The sequence below is a fragment of the Cannabis sativa genome, chromosome X (genome assembly GCF_029168945.1).
Source record: "Cannabis sativa cultivar Pink pepper isolate KNU-18-1 chromosome X, ASM2916894v1, whole genome shotgun sequence".
NCBI lineage: Eukaryota > Viridiplantae > Streptophyta > Magnoliopsida > Rosales > Cannabaceae > Cannabis > Cannabis sativa.
Genome location: NC_083610.1, coordinates 76,314,076 through 76,330,451, shown reverse-complemented (window position 1 = coordinate 76,330,451; position 16,376 = coordinate 76,314,076). Strand labels below are relative to the sequence as shown.

Genomic DNA, 16,376 nt, shown 5'->3' with positions numbered 1-16,376 from the left:
TTCCTTTTTTAATTATAGAGAATGATGATTTTGAGAAATTATTTTTAGAAATTAACTTATTTTACTCAATAAAAAATAAAAATATTTAATCACAAATTATAAAATTATAAAATTATTATTACAACAAGAAATCATACTTTTAGTCACAACAAAACTTGTGACTAAAAGTAAAAAAGTTGTAACTAATTATAAATTGTCATTTCTAGGTTGTGACTAAAAAGTTCATGGCTAAAAGTATTAGTCACAAAAATCACAATTTGTTGTGACTAAATGTATTTTTAGTCACAATACTTGTTGTGACTAAAACTAAATTAGTGACAACTTATAATTAAATACTATGTTTAGTCACAAGTAACTTTTTTGTTGCGACTAAAAGTTACATTTAGTCACAAATTTTTTTTATTGTGACTAAAAAGTTGTCATTAAAGATAGTCTTTTTTGTAGTGATATTGTATTTGTGATTTCGTTGTTGGCTAAAAATTAAGTCAGCAAACATCATATTTTATGAGTTAGAAAAACTTACCTACTAATGTCAAACTCTATGAAACCAAATAAGAAAAGTTAAATAAAAAAGTAAAAGATATTTGTTGCTATTACAAATATCCAATGTACGATGATCCAAATTTTATAGCACTACCACTTTATTTTATTCCCCTCTTTTGTACTTTTTTTTATATAGATAAATTCTCTTTTTTATAGTTTACCTAATGCAATAATTAATATAGATTAACAAATAATGATGTAAGACTAACCACCCCAAAAATTACAAACTCTTAAAATTTTCATTTAATACAAGAATTACTTAATTATAAAAATAAGTAAGAAAAAAAAAATTGTTTTCCTATCTTATAAAACAAAATTAATTATAATATTATTATAGAAACTTAAATTTCTAAAATTTAAACTAAAAAATTATAAGAAAAATATGTTATTACAATATAGGCTAAATAATTAATTATAATTAATATTTTTTTATATTGATAAATTATTATGTATTTTATAATATATGTTATGCCTTTTCAAAAAAAAAAAAATATTTTAGAATGGAAATATTTGTTGTAGTGAGGTTTTAAAGGTGTAATTAAGTTTTTAAATTACCATAATTAAATTGTAAAGTATTAATGTATTAATGTATATATGGAATGAGGACAAAAATAGAAAGAATAGATATTAAAATTGACTTCCATGTCATCAGGTAATAGGTTAAAATAAAAAATATATAATTTAAAATTTTAATTAATAGCTATAAATATCATCCATTAGATTTGATCCAATGGCTAATAATAGAATATCCATTTATGGGTAATACCCATTAAGAGCATGCCCATATATATATAAATATATTTTAAATAAGGGATATTTAATAATTTGATTTATAGCTATATAAATTAATGAATCAATATATATACATAAGTTGAATAAAAAATGAAAAAAAAAGAGAAAAAATTAAAGAGGTTGATCTTTATATTTATACACATATCAATAATGATAGAATTAAAAATTACAAACCTAATAAAAAATTAAAATAATGAGAGAATTAAAGAGAAAATAAATAGAGCCAATTAAAGAGATTTTAGGATGACATGTTATTGCTAAATTTTGTAGATAATACAAAGAACATTCACTCAATAGCTTCTTAAACTTAGAAACTAAATTTTTTCTTATTGTTGCATGCATTAGATTTTTCTGCAGGATAAATGGTAAATATGAGTATTTAATAATTGATAAATGATTAAAAAAATAATACAAGGAAAATATGAATAAAATAATAATCACCTTCTTATCAATAAAAATCATATCAAGACTTATTAATTCTCCATTCTTTTTAGTATTAAGAGACTTTCACATTCTATAAACTCTAATTTTTAGGCTCTAACTATCTGGATCAGTATTGAGAAGAAGAGAGAAAATAAGTAGTAAATTAAAAAATAATTTAAAATATATAGAAATTTTTACATGAAAAATCCATTTTGCACAATTTATTACCTAAATACCTCTACACGCCTATGTCTACATTTTTACTTACAAAGTTGGTTTTATTACACAAATACCACTTAGTCATCATTCCATCCATCATCTATCAAATCCTACTCTCTTCCCTCTCTTTTTTCATTTTCTATCAATCAATCCATTATTTCACTCTCTTTTTTTCTTCTTTTCTTTTTATTTTTAATTTTATTTCAGTTTTTAATTTTTAATTTTTAATTTTATTTCAGTTTTTAATTTTAAATTTTTATTTTTATTTTCAGTTTTTAATTTTTAATTTTTTTTCCATAACAATTCTTCTTTTCTTTTTATTTTTAATTTTTAATTGTAAAGCTAGTTTCTTATATATTGTTGCTTAGGTCTAGGATTGACTTCTATCAATCAATCCATCATTTCACTCTCTTTTTTTCTTCTTTTCTTTTTCTTTTTAATTTTATTTCAGTTTTTAATTAAATCTTTTTAACTTATTAGTTTAACTTTACAACTTCTGAAATACTTTCATGACAAAAGAGAAGACTTTGACTAGGCCATTCAACTGATATAAGCATGTACAAATAAATTCGTACAATTTTAATGTCATTTTCATTCTCGCTGGACTAGCTCAAAGCCACGTCGAAATAATTAGATAACAAAATAAAATAATAAGAAACAATTACCGATGATATTCTATACTTGAAAAGAAAACGATCTAATTCATGCTTATAGTAGTATTGACGTGAGTAGAGTTATAAAATTAATATTAGAAAAGTATTAGGACAAACATGATTAAGATTTATGAGTAAAGGTGGCAAAGCTAATAGATTAGATTAACTTGGTCAGTCCCATTTTTATATCATCAATGGGTAACAATGAGATTTATCATGGATGTTGATGTTCAAAGAGTTTTTCATTTTGTATTTTAGTTTGTATACAGTAGTTTTGTAGTTTTATTATAGTTTTGCTACTTGCATATGTTATTTCACTATAAAATTAATATGCAACTATTTGCACAAAACTTACTATGTATAACTACTATTTCTTAGTCCCCATCAAATTAAATTCTTGCATAATATATAAACTATCATAAAACGATAATGCAACTATAAGGCAACTATCTGCACTTGCATACAGTTGTTTTGTAGTTTTATTATAGTTTTGCTACTTGCATATGTTATTTCACTATAAAATTAATATGCAACTATTTGCACAAAACTTACTATGTATAACTACTATTTCTTAGTCCCCATCAAATTAAATTCTTGCATAATATATAAACTATCATAAAACGATAATGCAACTATAAGGCAACTATTTGCACTTGCATACAGTTGTTTTGTAGTTTTGTTATAGTTTTGCTACTTGCATATGTTATTTCACTATAAAATTAATATGCAACTATTTGCACCAAACTTACTATGTATAACTACTATTTCTTAGTCCCCATCAAATTAAATTCTTGCATAATATATAAACTATCATAAAACGATAATGCAACTATAAGGCAACCAAAACAAAAAATAAATCAAAATGCAACTGTATATAACGTAGATGTATTATTCATGAGGTTTTTTTTTTAAATTTTTCACATCATACATTGTTTTGGATTTAGTGGGAGCTCCAGATCTGTTTGTTACAGATCTACATTTCATGAATATAGATTTCGATATTAGGGGGAGTTATTTTGATCGAATAAAATAGAAAACAAATGTGTAATTTCAGTTTCTTCACAGTTTTTCTGATTTTTTTTTTCGTCATTTTCAGTTTAGATCATTGCAGGTATTCTTTTCCAGTTGATTTTGCCAGAATTAATAGTTGTATTTTTCTCGTTTTGGTTTCATTTTGGTTGTTTTGTGGTTTTGAAACGAGCGCGTATTTTCATCTTCATGGTTCGCTCTGTACAGCTGAAGGCTTAGTGCATGTGGTATTTTTGTAAATATTTGTATGTGGACTGTATAAATGTTTAATGGGCCGGCCCAAAGTATTTTTGTAATTTTTTTTCCTTTTTTGTATTTTTTTGTTTTTTTCCCAAATATATATAGAGATTTGTAATTGAAAAAAATATAAAGAATAAAGTAAAAAAATGTTTAAAAAAACGTATGATATTTTATGATATTTTTTTTCAATATCATAAATATACATATATAAATTTTAGAGTTAAATAATGATATTTATTAAATTATTAGTTATATAAAAAATCAAAGATGGTTAAAAAAAAATTATATTTATTTTAATTTATACTATTAGCTATATAATAGTTAATATTAAAAAAATTAATAAAAAATAAGAAAAATAAAGAAAAAATAATGAGTACTTTAAGACCGTATTAGAGTATAAATAGCGGGGTCAGGTTGGCGCCAATTCATTTCAACTACGTTTAATATCTGAGACTCCAATGCTCGCACTCCCAGAGCTACGGGGTCAGAGCTCACCGTACAAATTTCAAGGTTTTCTTTCTCGTTTTTCTTTACATGCGATCAAATTTTGAAAATGCAGAAGCTAGGGTTTCCAACCATGAGAAGCTTGGATCATTTGAAGTCGCTCACCGGATCGGTCTCTGGTACTGCAAAGACCTTCTCATTCTCTTCTCGGCAGCCTACGGATTCAATATCTTCGGGAAGCTTTACGAATTTGAAGATCACTGCAGGTTCTATTTTTATCTGGGAATTGTTGGTTGTTTGGCTGATTTTCTCTGAAAATTTGGAAATTTCCTTACACTGTTTCGTCGGATATTTTTATTTTAGAGAAACTGGTGAAAGAGCAAGCTTCCGTTAAGACTGATCTAGACATGGCGGTACCTCTCTTTGTTTCTCCCTGTGTCTGTCGGTGCTTTCGTTTAATTTGTTCGATCAAGCTCAATGTCTGTCTCATTACGCACACAAGAATTTTTTACCAATGTATGATCGTTAGGGTTTGGTATTCTTCCTTTTTTCTATGGGAGGCTGAAGATGTAGTGATGTAGATATTACTGATGGTGATTTAATAAACTATTTAAATGCAGAACAATAAACTGAAAAAATCGATGGAGCACATCCGTGCGTTAGAAGAAAAGTTACAGAATGCGTTTAATGAAAATGCTAAACTCAAGGTGAAACAGAAAGAAGATGAGAAGCTGTGGAATGGCTTAGAATCTAAATTTTCTTCTACGAAAGCACTGTGCGATCAACTCTCTGAAACTTTAAAGCAATTAGCCAGTCAAGTCCATGATGGTACATACAATATATTTGGAGCTCTGTTTTTCCTATTCTGTTTTTATTACGAGTTTAATGTTATTGAAAGAAAAAGAATGCTAATTGTAGTTTCCTTCTTTTAATAGCTGAGAAAGATAAGGAGTTATTTGAAGGCAAACTGTCTGCAAATGCAAATGTTCTTGATGATTTGAATCAGCTAATGAATGGTCTGTCTTTAAAATTAGATACTGCAGAGGAAACTATTAAAAAACGTGAGTTTTCTTGCTCCCTCTATCTTGCAAAAGTTATTGGATGTCAAATACACATGGATGATGCATTGTATCGTGTATAGCTGCTGCTTACAATACTAAATTTGATCACTGATCCATTTATAAATAACAAGAGACTGCAGATTTCGACTACTAAAATATATTCGATACTATAATCTGCGAATACTAATGGCAGGTGAAAAGGAGTTTGAAGATCTAAAAATTGAGAAAGAAGAAATGGATAAGTTTTACAGAGATGAACAATGCAGAACGACTAATCTCATAGATGAAAAAGGTACAATTCTATCATGGTTGAGATTTCTTTTAGAAAAGCAACAAAAAGACGAAAAATAAGTTTTTGAGATTTCAGACATAGTTTCTATCTGGATGCAACTTAACTTAATTGTTGTTTGTGTGGTTACTCTTTTTACAATGCAAGGTAGGCAAAATTTCAGTGGATAGTTATGGTCACATCTCTTATCATGGAACTTTTATTAGGCTGCAATGTTGTGATTAGTGTTTTGGAAAATTTGAATTGGAATAAAAACATCATTACTGTTAGGCAATATAGCACGTGCTTCATAATTGAGTCTTCCCTTTCTTGAAGATTCAATCAAATATATTAGACTTTGGTTCTTGAATGTTGAAGTTGAACAAATTATGCACGTGCTTCATGCTTGAGCCTTATAATAAACTTGATATGGTATGTTGAAGTCGGTGGTAAGATTCATAGTATTATACCTCAGTTATTCTTTGTACTCTAAATTGCCATTTCATTTTTTGTTTTTCTAATTGATTTCAAATATATGTATATATATAAATATTTATAGTATTACCATTTAAATGAATAGATATTAATGTTACTTTTGTTGTCTGTTTAAGTTATTTTTTGAAAAACATACATTGTAGGATTTTCTTAATTATTCTTCTACACTTCAAGCCTAGTTACTTGTTATACATATTTTTATGTTAAAAGAAAATTGGATGTAGTTTGCTTATACACATTTTCTTTGCATGTGAGTCATTCTTGTTTAATGTTTAGAGAGTAAAGGATTTTTCCCTGGATATAAGAAATCTGGGGTAAGGTCCTCATATTTTTGATGTTATTTCTTTCTTTTTTTGTGATTGTGTTTCCACTCAAATAATGTCTGCTATATAGTACATTTTTCTCAGTCTCATACTTTTGTCGTAAGATGGTTGGCTTCCTTTGATCTCCTTGGGCAGGGAAATGAAATGTTAGAAGCAAATGAAATGAAATGTTATTCTACTAGACCCTGTTCATCCCATAAGTTTTGTACATGGGGGGAGGGAGGGAGGGAGGGAGGGAGGGGGATATCACATAGATTTATGTTTTGCAATAGATACTGAGAATAGTATCTTTTTTCACTGGAACTGGAGGCTTGCATCTTTTATCATGATGAGTGAATTTCAGAAATTGTAAATCTGATGTCATTAATTCCGTGTGTTCCTTTTTATTATCTAATGAATTTATTTTACAACCCTCTTTCTATTCACCTACAGATGCCATGATAAAGAACTTTGAAACAACTGTAGCAGCTAATAGATTGACTGCAGAAAGCTTGAACTCTAAGTTGAGCGATGTAAAGCTTGAGTTGAAGTTAAAAGAAGATCATATTAATCACTTGCTAACCCTGAGGGACAACCTGGAGAAAGAAAAGAGTGATGTTCAATTGCTGAAGGAGGATCTTTCTAAAAGATTAGATACGTCCTTCCTTGAGATAAAGAATCTTGAAGCTCTTATCCATGTGTTCAGTTCCCTGTTGGTTGAAGTGGATAAACAAAGTTTGACTGTTTTAGATAAGTTTGATCAGCTAAACTATCTTTACAACTCTTGCTTCAAGTTGGTCCAGGAGGAGAGGGACCTTGCTAGCAAGCATGCTAAGAGACAGTATGATCAACTTAATGATAAGTTCTTACTCATATCATCAGAGAAGAATGCATTGCAGTTGGGAAATCAGGACTTAAACAATAAGGTCATTGAGCTTCAGAAAGTTCAAGAGTCTATCATGGCACAGCTTTCTGAGGAAGGCAATATAGCCAGGGAGAGGATCCAGAATTTGGAGTCTGAAGCAGAAAGTCTGGTCTCAAAGAAGATCGAGTCAGAGAAGTTGATTTCCACATTAGAATTGCAAGTTGAAACTCTTTCGGAAAGTTCAAGGTCATCAGAGAATAAACTGGTTAGCAATTTTCTCAACTCATCTATGGGAGTTCCTAACATACAAAGTTTTTAAACTAAGGTTATTTTATGATCTTGCAGCAAGAACTACTGCTAAAATTTTCAGCATTAGAAAATGAAAATAAAGATAACACAGAAAAATTACAAGCAGAGATGCAGAAAAAAGTCGATGAAATAGATATTCTGCAAAAAGAGGGAGAGAAACGAGAGGAGCACATAAGCTTACTGGAGAAACAAGTAGAGCAACTTCGTAACATCATAGAGGAAAAGGAAAGGCTCATTTTGCAATATAAAGAACGAGAGACTAAACTGGAAGAACAATTTACAGAGGTTCTATAAACAGCTTTGGCATATTATTTTGTGAGTCCTATAATATTTCATTACTGAAGAGATTCTGTCGGTTAATGCAGAATCAGGTGTTGTTGGCTACTGCTGAAAGTAGACTAGCAGAAGCTAGAAAGCAATATGATGTTATGTTAGAAAGTAAACAGCTAGAATTATCAAGACATTTGAAAGAATTATCTCAGAGGAATGATCAGGTCTTGTATCTTATTATTTACTAAAATATCATTATCAAGCCTCTGTAAGCTGTACAAATACCTTTGGATTGACTCAATATGGAATTGGATTAGGCAATTAATGACATCCAGAAGAAGTATGAGGCAGAGAAGTTAGAAATTATCAACATGGAAAAGGAAAAGGTAAGCCTGTTTCATAATCTCTTTCCACATTTTTAATAGTGAATCATGCTTTTCATACTTTTGAACCTTCAGGTAGAAAGCATTACTGGAGAATTGGAAGCAAAATGTGATAAAACAGTTGCTGAATGTAAAGAAGAATCAAGACAGTACCTGATGCGTGTCCAGGAGGAACATGCTTCTCTGGTATGCCTAAAAAAGTGGTGCAAGCCTAATATTGTTAACTTGCTAAATATCATTTTTCCAATGGCACATTCTTCTTTATGGTGCAGCACAAAGATCTTTGTTTATTTTCCTAGAGGTATTTTGACAAAGGACACTGGCAATCTTTTTCTTTCGCTTAAGGAGTAAAAATTGTATGAATATGCTGAGCAGCCACACGGATTAACCTATTTAATGGATCTAGTAGATTTCATTCATTCTTAATTATTCACCATTTAAATCATAAACCTTATGTGGTATGCAAACTTATCCAACCGAAACAAATGGCGTTCGGAAAATGTTTCTGAGCTACATCCGATACAGTTTTCTGATCTTGTTTTTTCTGCACACTGATGTGTACTGTTATGATTTCATTTCCATCTTGTGCGTATCTAGGTAAGTCGCATTCAGCAGGATTATGATCGTAAAGAGCTGAGTCTTAAAGCCAATCACAGTGAAGAACTAAAACGTTCTCAACTTCAAGCTGAAGGTGAACTGAAAGAGGTACATGCTATTCATATTTAGTTGGAGAGGTTCAATTTTAAAACGAAGTTTGCTTCAGTAGCTAATTAGTTGTAATATGATCAGAGAATGACAACACTGAGGAAAGAGTATGAAGCGCAGATGGACACTTTGAGGTGTCAGCTTGAAGATGAATGTAGAAAGCTTCAAGATGAGTTGGATCTTCAGAAATCCAGAGTAAGAACTTTCCTCGGACATGATATAACATCATGATCACTGCTTTGTATTAATTTTGCTTGTAAGCGCAGGAGGACCAACAGAGGGCTTTACTGCAGTTGCAGTGGAGAGTGATGGGCGATAAACTACAAGAGGACCAAGAAGTAAACTCGAAAAAGGTTTCTCTTTAGAATTGGAAGCTCTCTCCCTTTCTCTCAAGTGCTCACATTTACATAACAATGGAGCTCGATACTACATAAATTTTCAGATGAAATTACCCTACACATCTTTATTTTGTTGAAGATTTTTATGGAGCTGTATTTTTTTAGAACTAAATTTGAATTTTTTCCTTGTATTACCTACCTGTTACATTTTCATAATCTTTTAAACTTCTTTTTCTCTTCAGGATTACTCTGTTTCCTCAATTCATATCAAGAATTCTGCTGGTGCGAAAAGAAGTCAACATACTCTAGTAAGACCTGACAATGAAGAGAAGGTGAAAACAGAAACAAGCGATCAATTTGCAACATCACCTTGTGTAAAATATCTCCTTCTAATTTCACTATTTTTAAAATCAATTTCCTTTTTTTCTCAGGATTCTTCATACTTGAGAGCAACACAAACACCGGTATCAAAGATGTTGAAGAAAGTAGAGAATCCAACCGCGGGAAGTGTGTTGAGTATTCCAAAACATCATAAGAAGGCAAGCAATTCTGTAATTGATTTTTTACTACAAGTATACTCTTAAATGGTGGTTCAGAAGTTTGGTATAGCTGCAAATGATATTTAATTGAGCTCATATATGATGCTTTGCTTTGAGACTCACTTCATAGCTCTGCAGGTTACTCATCACGAATATGAAGTTGAAACTTCTAATGGAAGGACAATTACAAAACGGAGGAAAACAAAGAGTACTGTCATGTTTGAGGTAGGCACTTGGTTACCATGACAAAGCTTACATACATGAAATGAGTAAATTTATCTTATAATACAGTATTTTTGCTTTATGCTGTATCAGGATCCCAGAAAACGTAAAAAGATGAACACTCCAAAAGTAAACACTCCCAGGAATCTTATCAAGGTGAAATCTGTAATGAGATTCTATTTTTTCCTTTTAAAAACCTATTGTTGGAATCTAGCTGAATATTAGATTGTCAGGTAGTACTTTTGATTATGCCATTTTCTTCTAGATAGAATAACAGGAAGTTCCGTGCTCTCTAAATAGAGCCTATAACTTAATCTTGATTGGAAAATGAGCCCTGACTCACCGTACGTGTTAGTTACTTTGTTTTTCTTTGCTTATTACTAGTGGGGTTCTCTGGAGCTTGTTTGATGTAGGAACGTAGAGAGCTTATTTTTGTTTACTGACTTGGAAATAACTTTTGATGCTTGAAGTAGATTAGAATTTAAAGAAAAGAAATACTGTTAAAAACCAAGATATACACAGAAATAGAACTGAATTTTGAGTTCAGATCTTGGGTACTGATGAATATACATCGCCAAAACGGCTATTTCAGCATGGAATGTTTTGAGTGCAAAATTTTCATGGCTTATGCAGGGAGTCAAGGATGGATCTCATTTACCTCCTCCGAACCTAGGTGATCTGTTTAGAGAAGGGTCTTTGGATCCATACGCAGATGATCCATATGCCTTTGATTAGAGGTATTTAAGTCACCCACACTTTCTAGAGATAATTCTATCAAATCGTAAAGTTTGAGTTACTTTCTCAATAAAGAAGTAGCAAATAAACATTTGATATTTAAAAATATAATTATATAAAATCCAACAATTTCATGATGAAGAGTCTTGTTTACTAACTTATTTTTAGTTTTTACTGGAAATTTCCTAATACAGGCTTTTCAGGAGGATTCTCTTCTTTTCTTAATTGTGCTACTGTGACCAGAGCATAGAGGTTTCTTGGATTGCTGTTTTTTTTTCTCCCTTCCCTTTCGTATGCACATAAGATTTGCGATAACTGCTTGATGTGGAAGACGGATTAGAATAATTCAAACATAATTTTTTTTTACTAGCAAATGAACTAAACGTGGATTGAAATTTTTTTTGGTCTCAATATGAGATTTTTGTCTATCTGTGCTCTGTAGTCACTTCAGCACTTTTTTTTTTTTACACACCAAAATGTTAGTACGTAGGTATGATTGTTCTTATTCTTTTAACAACTAAACCAAAAGTCAATCGGATAGTGGAAAGCACTCCTCGCTCGAACATATAAAACAAATTCTATTGGAATATTTTCTCATGTTGGAATGATCTTTGTTCCATTTCAAAATAGAATAATCATTCTACCAAAATGGTGGAAAGGACATTTTATTGGAATGACATTCTAATATTTTAAAATGCAACTAAACAAGGGAATAAAATGAAAATTGTTTCATCTTCATTCCATTTCATTACCTCCAACCAAACGCCACCTAACATAAAGGGCATAAGAAGGTAAACCGATCATGTCCATGCAAACACATCCAACAACAGTGGATCAGATCACCTTTTAAAAAACCTTACAATGTGCTCTAAATAAACCAAGGATACTCTGAAATTAAAATTGGCCATGTACATTAATGAGATTAAATATATCAAGGATAGTTTGAAATTTGCGAGAAAATTTGAATTGCTTTATGCAGCAAGTTGGGAAAACATCAGCATGGATAAAAAGACTTCAGACCTGATTTTTAATGTGTATTATCAGTTAATTTGTTCTGTTACAACTTTATAAATATATATATATGGAAGTTTATCCTCCAACAGATTAACTAACATAACTAACTATTTGGTAAGTTAGTTAAAACTGGTTCAGTTAAGTTTAGACAACTCAAATCCTAACTCTTTATTTATCCTGTTACAAACAATTTGCCTTTCCTTGTGTATGAGTTGTGCTATATATAGCTCAAAGTCCCATTTCAAAGAACAGACGTGCAATCTAATGAGAGAGAGGCAACGAGTATTAGTGAGAGAGTGATAGAGTTCTTTGTGACTAAGAACTCAAAGGGGAAACACATGGGGTTGAAGGACTGTTACTACTCTTCTAGTGTGATTTCAGAGGGTCTGCTAAGACCTCTGCCATTAGTGTTGTACTGACTCAAACTTGTTTATAGTGGATTAATGATAATGGCTTTAAGCTGGAGTATGGTTAGGAATCGATTTGATTTTTAGGACCAGAACCAAGATAAATCTTGTCTCCCTCTCCAATTTAATTTTTTATTCATGATTGATTAATTTCAATTCTATTTTGGTGTTTGATTTCTTTGAATTTTTGATCAATTCGTGTGTGTTTTAGATGAGTCTTGATGTTGTTGTTGAGATAGAATTTCTAACAAATCAGAGTTAGTGTTCATGATCCGAAAGAAGAGACCGAGACTCATCTAAGATTGATCGTGATTTAAAGATGAGTAGCTCATCTAGATTTGAACTCAAGAAGATCAATGGAATAGGGGGCTTTGGATTGTGGAGAGAAAGTTTGAAAGGGATTCTGGTTCATCAGAAGGTAGCAAAGGCAATAAAGTTTACTTACACCTTGGATAAGTGTTATGTTCTTTCTAGGACATTGGCAAAGTATGCTAGTATCGGATGTATGGAGTATACGTTAGACTGGGACCGATATTGATCTTGGTAAAGATATTATAATCTTACCATTGTATCTTTCTAAGTCAATATCACTGGTTGATCTTAGATCAAAAGATCTTAATCCTAATATGGTTAGGTTCGATCTTAAGAGTGTTATTTATGTTCTTTGAGTTGTTCGTTAAAACTCATACGGGCGAACACTTACATCTTGGGAACATGATAGTACAATTAAGTGAGAGCGCTAATCATAGATATAGAATCTATAGCTTCTATCTAGACATAGAAGTGAAATGATGATTTTCTTCGAGCTTAGCTTAATAGAGATAAATGGAAGAGCTCTTATTTCAGTGATTGTATTAGTTTACTGAAATATCATTTATAGGAAGTTAAGTGTTATAAAAATAAAATACATTGAGGGTAAAACGGTAAATTTATGCTTACTCGATGTAAATCATCTATAAAGGATCATTGATTATTGGGATTAGAACGATGAATAATTTCATACCGTATCTATATCATGGAACATATAAAGCGCTCTATATAATTGAGAGTGGAATTTTAAATCTATAGTAGTGCAAGGAGGAATTAATAAGTTAGAGGATTTACTTGGTAAATTCTAAATTTGCTTATTGGAAGCTCGATTATATAGGCCCATGGTCCCAAGGGCATCAATTACTTATATGCCCTATTCGTTCTCTATGCCTCACAAGGATACGGTGAGCCGTCCCTGCATGATACCAATTGGCTCTTTGATCTGAAGTCAAGTCCTAAGCAGAACAGGCCGAGATACTTCTATTTTTCTCAGATCGAGAAGAAATGGTTGACGGGCACCACAACTACTGAGGTGACTAAGATAGGGTACTTTGTGGACGAATACTACTTTGTCAAGGGAATGGACACTGTCCACACCAGTTTTTAGCATGTGTCATCCTACTGCCGCCCTCCGTTCACATTGGAGCTCAAGAAGAGGGCACAAAAGATTCTTCAAATGCTTCCTGCTGCACGAAACATCTCTCTCTTCACTTTCGAGGCTAATTTTGTCAAGTATAAACTTTTTCCAGCCAATTTTGTACCAAAGGCTGTGAAGAAAGCAAAAAAGGTTGAGCCCGAACAAGAGACTGTACCCGAATAGGAGACTCCGAGAAAAAAGAGGAAGAAGGCCCCTCCAAGAAGCCAAGCACTTGTTGAACGGTCTCTCAAGATTAGGGAGGAGCCTGAAAGACCTGCTCGCCAATCCACCCAAGTGGCAGGAAAGGGAAAAGCCGTTCTGACGGAGCAGGAACAAGAAGACTCTTCAGATGATGACCTCCATCTTTGCTTGTTCGGGAGAATGCTCCTGCCAACATGCATGGTATTTTAACTCATATTTAATTGTCATCTGACTTGGCTTACCTCACACTTGTTTCTAACCTTCTTGTTTTGTTCATATGCAGCTATGTCTCAGAAGGTGTTCCAGGCTCTGAAGAAGAGGTCGGGTGACAGCTCCGGCTAGACCCCTCTGCCCAAACGATCAAAGGGAAATGAGATACAGTCGAAGGAGATACCACACAAGGAGAAGAGCTCGGTCGAGTCTCCTATCGACCTCTCTGAGGAGGTGGTGTCCGAGGTGGAGCCACCAACCAAGAAGGCCCCCAAGTCCAAAGGTGCCAAGGGAGGTAGCACGGAAGGGTCTGGCCCGCCCAGGCCCTCAAACACTCCTATCATGTTGAACCCTGAGACCAAGAAGGGCAAGGAGATGCTTCAGCACTACCAAGATCGGCTACTTCTTGAGATGAACGACCAGCTGTTCGAAGGGGACGAGATGTCTGTGGAGCTTCTGATGGGCGGGCTCCTGAAGGAGGCAACCCGAGTACGTATTTCTCCTTTGGTTTTTATCTTGTATTTTTGCCCGTGCAAGTTTTATTCTTTTCCTATGCAGCTCAATTTGAAGATGGCTTACACGTACTCCCGAGCCAAGTCTACTTCCCTGAAAACTATCACCACCACTACCAATTTGTAGAAGGAGGTGGATGCGACCAAGAAGGAGGTCGAGGTCGTAATGGCAGAGCTGGGTGAGGTGAAGAAAAAATTCTAGCCGCCAATAATCGAGTCGAGGAGCTAAAGAAGGAGATTCAGGAGATGCCATTTACCGCCTAGGTCGAGGCGGATAACGAGGTTCTGTCCTAGGAGGTCAATGATCTCAAGGATGAGAGGGAGGGTCTCCGTACTCTTCTTGCAAATTTAACCACGGATGAGACGAACTTGGAAGAGGACGTCAAATCCAGGCAGACGAGGAAGGAAGAGCTTTTGAAGGAGGTCGAGAATTAGAGTCTGTCGCCCTGGAGGTTTTCTACGAATTCTGGAAGGCTAACCCAGAAGGAAACTTTGATTACCTCAGTGATACCAAAGAGGCATATCTTATTTACCGTGCGGGCCAGGCAGCAAAAGATAACCCTGAGGCAGCCAATTCCACAGCTCTGACTAACCAGAACACCGAGACCCCAACCTAATTTTTTTTTGCGATAAGATTTGCGATAACTGCTTGATGTGGAAGACGGATTAGAATAATTCAAACATAATTTTTTTTTACTAGTAAATGAACTAAACGTGGATTGAGAATTTTTTTGGTCTCAATATGAGATTTTTGTCTATTGTGCTCTGTAGTCACTTCAGCACTTTCTTTTTTTACACACCAAAATGTTAGTACGTAGGTATGATTATTCTTATTCTTTTAACAACTAAACCAAAAGTCAATCGGATGGTGGAAAGCACTCCTCACTCGAACATATAAAACAATTAAATTCAAGAGCAAAGTTATTCTAATATCGGTAAACATCAATGTGACGTTTGGTTGGGAGAAATGAAAACATAAGAATAAGAATGAGAATGGAAATAGAAATAGGAATGAAATGGAATAAAATTTAAAATACATAAAAAAAATTGATAAAAAAATTATTAAATATTTTCTCATGTTACATTGGTCATTCTACCAAAATGGTGAAACTGGCATTCTATTGGATAGTGGAAAGCACTCCTCACTCGAACATATAAAACAAATTCTATTGGAATATTTTCTCATGTTGGAATGATCTTTCTTCTCATTTCAAAATAGAATAGTCATTCCACCAAAATAGTGGAAAGGACATTTTATTGGAATGATATTCCAATATTTTAAAATGCAACTAAACAAGGGAATAAAATGAAAATTATTTTATTTTCATTCCATTTCATTACCTCCAACCAAACGCCACCCAACATAAAGGGCATAAGAAGGTAAACCGATCATGCCCATGCGAACACATCCAACAACAATGAATCAGATCACCTTTTGAAAAACCTTACAATGTGCTCTAAATAAACCAAGGATACTCTGAAATTAAAATTGGCCATGTACATTAATGAGATTAGATAAATCAAGGATAGTTTGAAATTTTTATTTGGGTTGCATTTAACCCCCAAAACTCAAATTTGGGCGGTAAAACTCCCAAAACTATGAAACTGTTAGCAATTTAACATTTCCGTCCATTTTAGATGTTAAGTGCCATGTTGGACTAGACACAGTGTACAAGTGGCACAATTTGATTGGTCCACGTAAAAAAAATTAAAAAATTAAAATAAAACTAAGTTGAAATTAAAAAAATTA

The 16,376-nt window shown here is 32.5% G+C and overlaps 1 protein-coding gene across 5 annotated transcripts in view; it reads left to right on the top strand.

Annotated features, from left to right (window-relative positions):
* The first annotated feature begins 4,198 nt into the window (after nucleotides 1-4,198).
* The window catches only part of LOC115699198 (synaptonemal complex protein 1-like), a 28,986-nt gene continuing 16,808 nt past the window's right edge, over nucleotides 4,199-16,376 (top strand). Inside the window, exons 1-19 of one of the 5 annotated variants that reach the window (XM_061105413.1) lie at nucleotides 4,199-4,609; nucleotides 4,707-4,756; nucleotides 4,964-5,171; nucleotides 5,279-5,404; nucleotides 5,598-5,696; nucleotides 6,923-7,599; nucleotides 7,680-7,928; nucleotides 8,009-8,137; nucleotides 8,231-8,299; nucleotides 8,372-8,482; nucleotides 8,894-9,001; nucleotides 9,086-9,196; nucleotides 9,268-9,354; nucleotides 9,582-9,671; nucleotides 9,771-9,878; nucleotides 10,017-10,103; nucleotides 10,194-10,256; nucleotides 10,734-10,837; nucleotides 11,039-11,228. In XM_061105413.1, coding sequence (XP_060961396.1) covers nucleotides 4,453-4,609; nucleotides 4,707-4,756; nucleotides 4,964-5,171; nucleotides 5,279-5,404; nucleotides 5,598-5,696; nucleotides 6,923-7,599; nucleotides 7,680-7,928; nucleotides 8,009-8,137; nucleotides 8,231-8,299; nucleotides 8,372-8,482; nucleotides 8,894-9,001; nucleotides 9,086-9,196; nucleotides 9,268-9,354; nucleotides 9,582-9,671; nucleotides 9,771-9,878; nucleotides 10,017-10,103; nucleotides 10,194-10,256; nucleotides 10,734-10,835 — 2,631 coding nt within the window. In that variant the 5' untranslated portion in view covers nucleotides 4,199-4,452 and the 3' untranslated portion in view covers nucleotides 10,836-10,837; nucleotides 11,039-11,228. Of the gene's footprint in view, nucleotides 4,610-4,706; nucleotides 4,860-4,963; nucleotides 5,172-5,278; nucleotides 5,405-5,597; nucleotides 5,697-6,922; nucleotides 7,600-7,679; nucleotides 7,929-8,008; nucleotides 8,138-8,230; nucleotides 8,300-8,371; nucleotides 8,483-8,893; nucleotides 9,002-9,085; nucleotides 9,197-9,267; nucleotides 9,355-9,581; nucleotides 9,672-9,770; nucleotides 9,879-10,016; nucleotides 10,104-10,193; nucleotides 10,257-10,733; nucleotides 10,838-11,003; nucleotides 11,229-16,376 lie in introns of those variants that run through there. The other 4 variants (XM_061105412.1, XM_061105411.1, XM_061105415.1 and 1 more) reach the window with 4 other exon arrangements.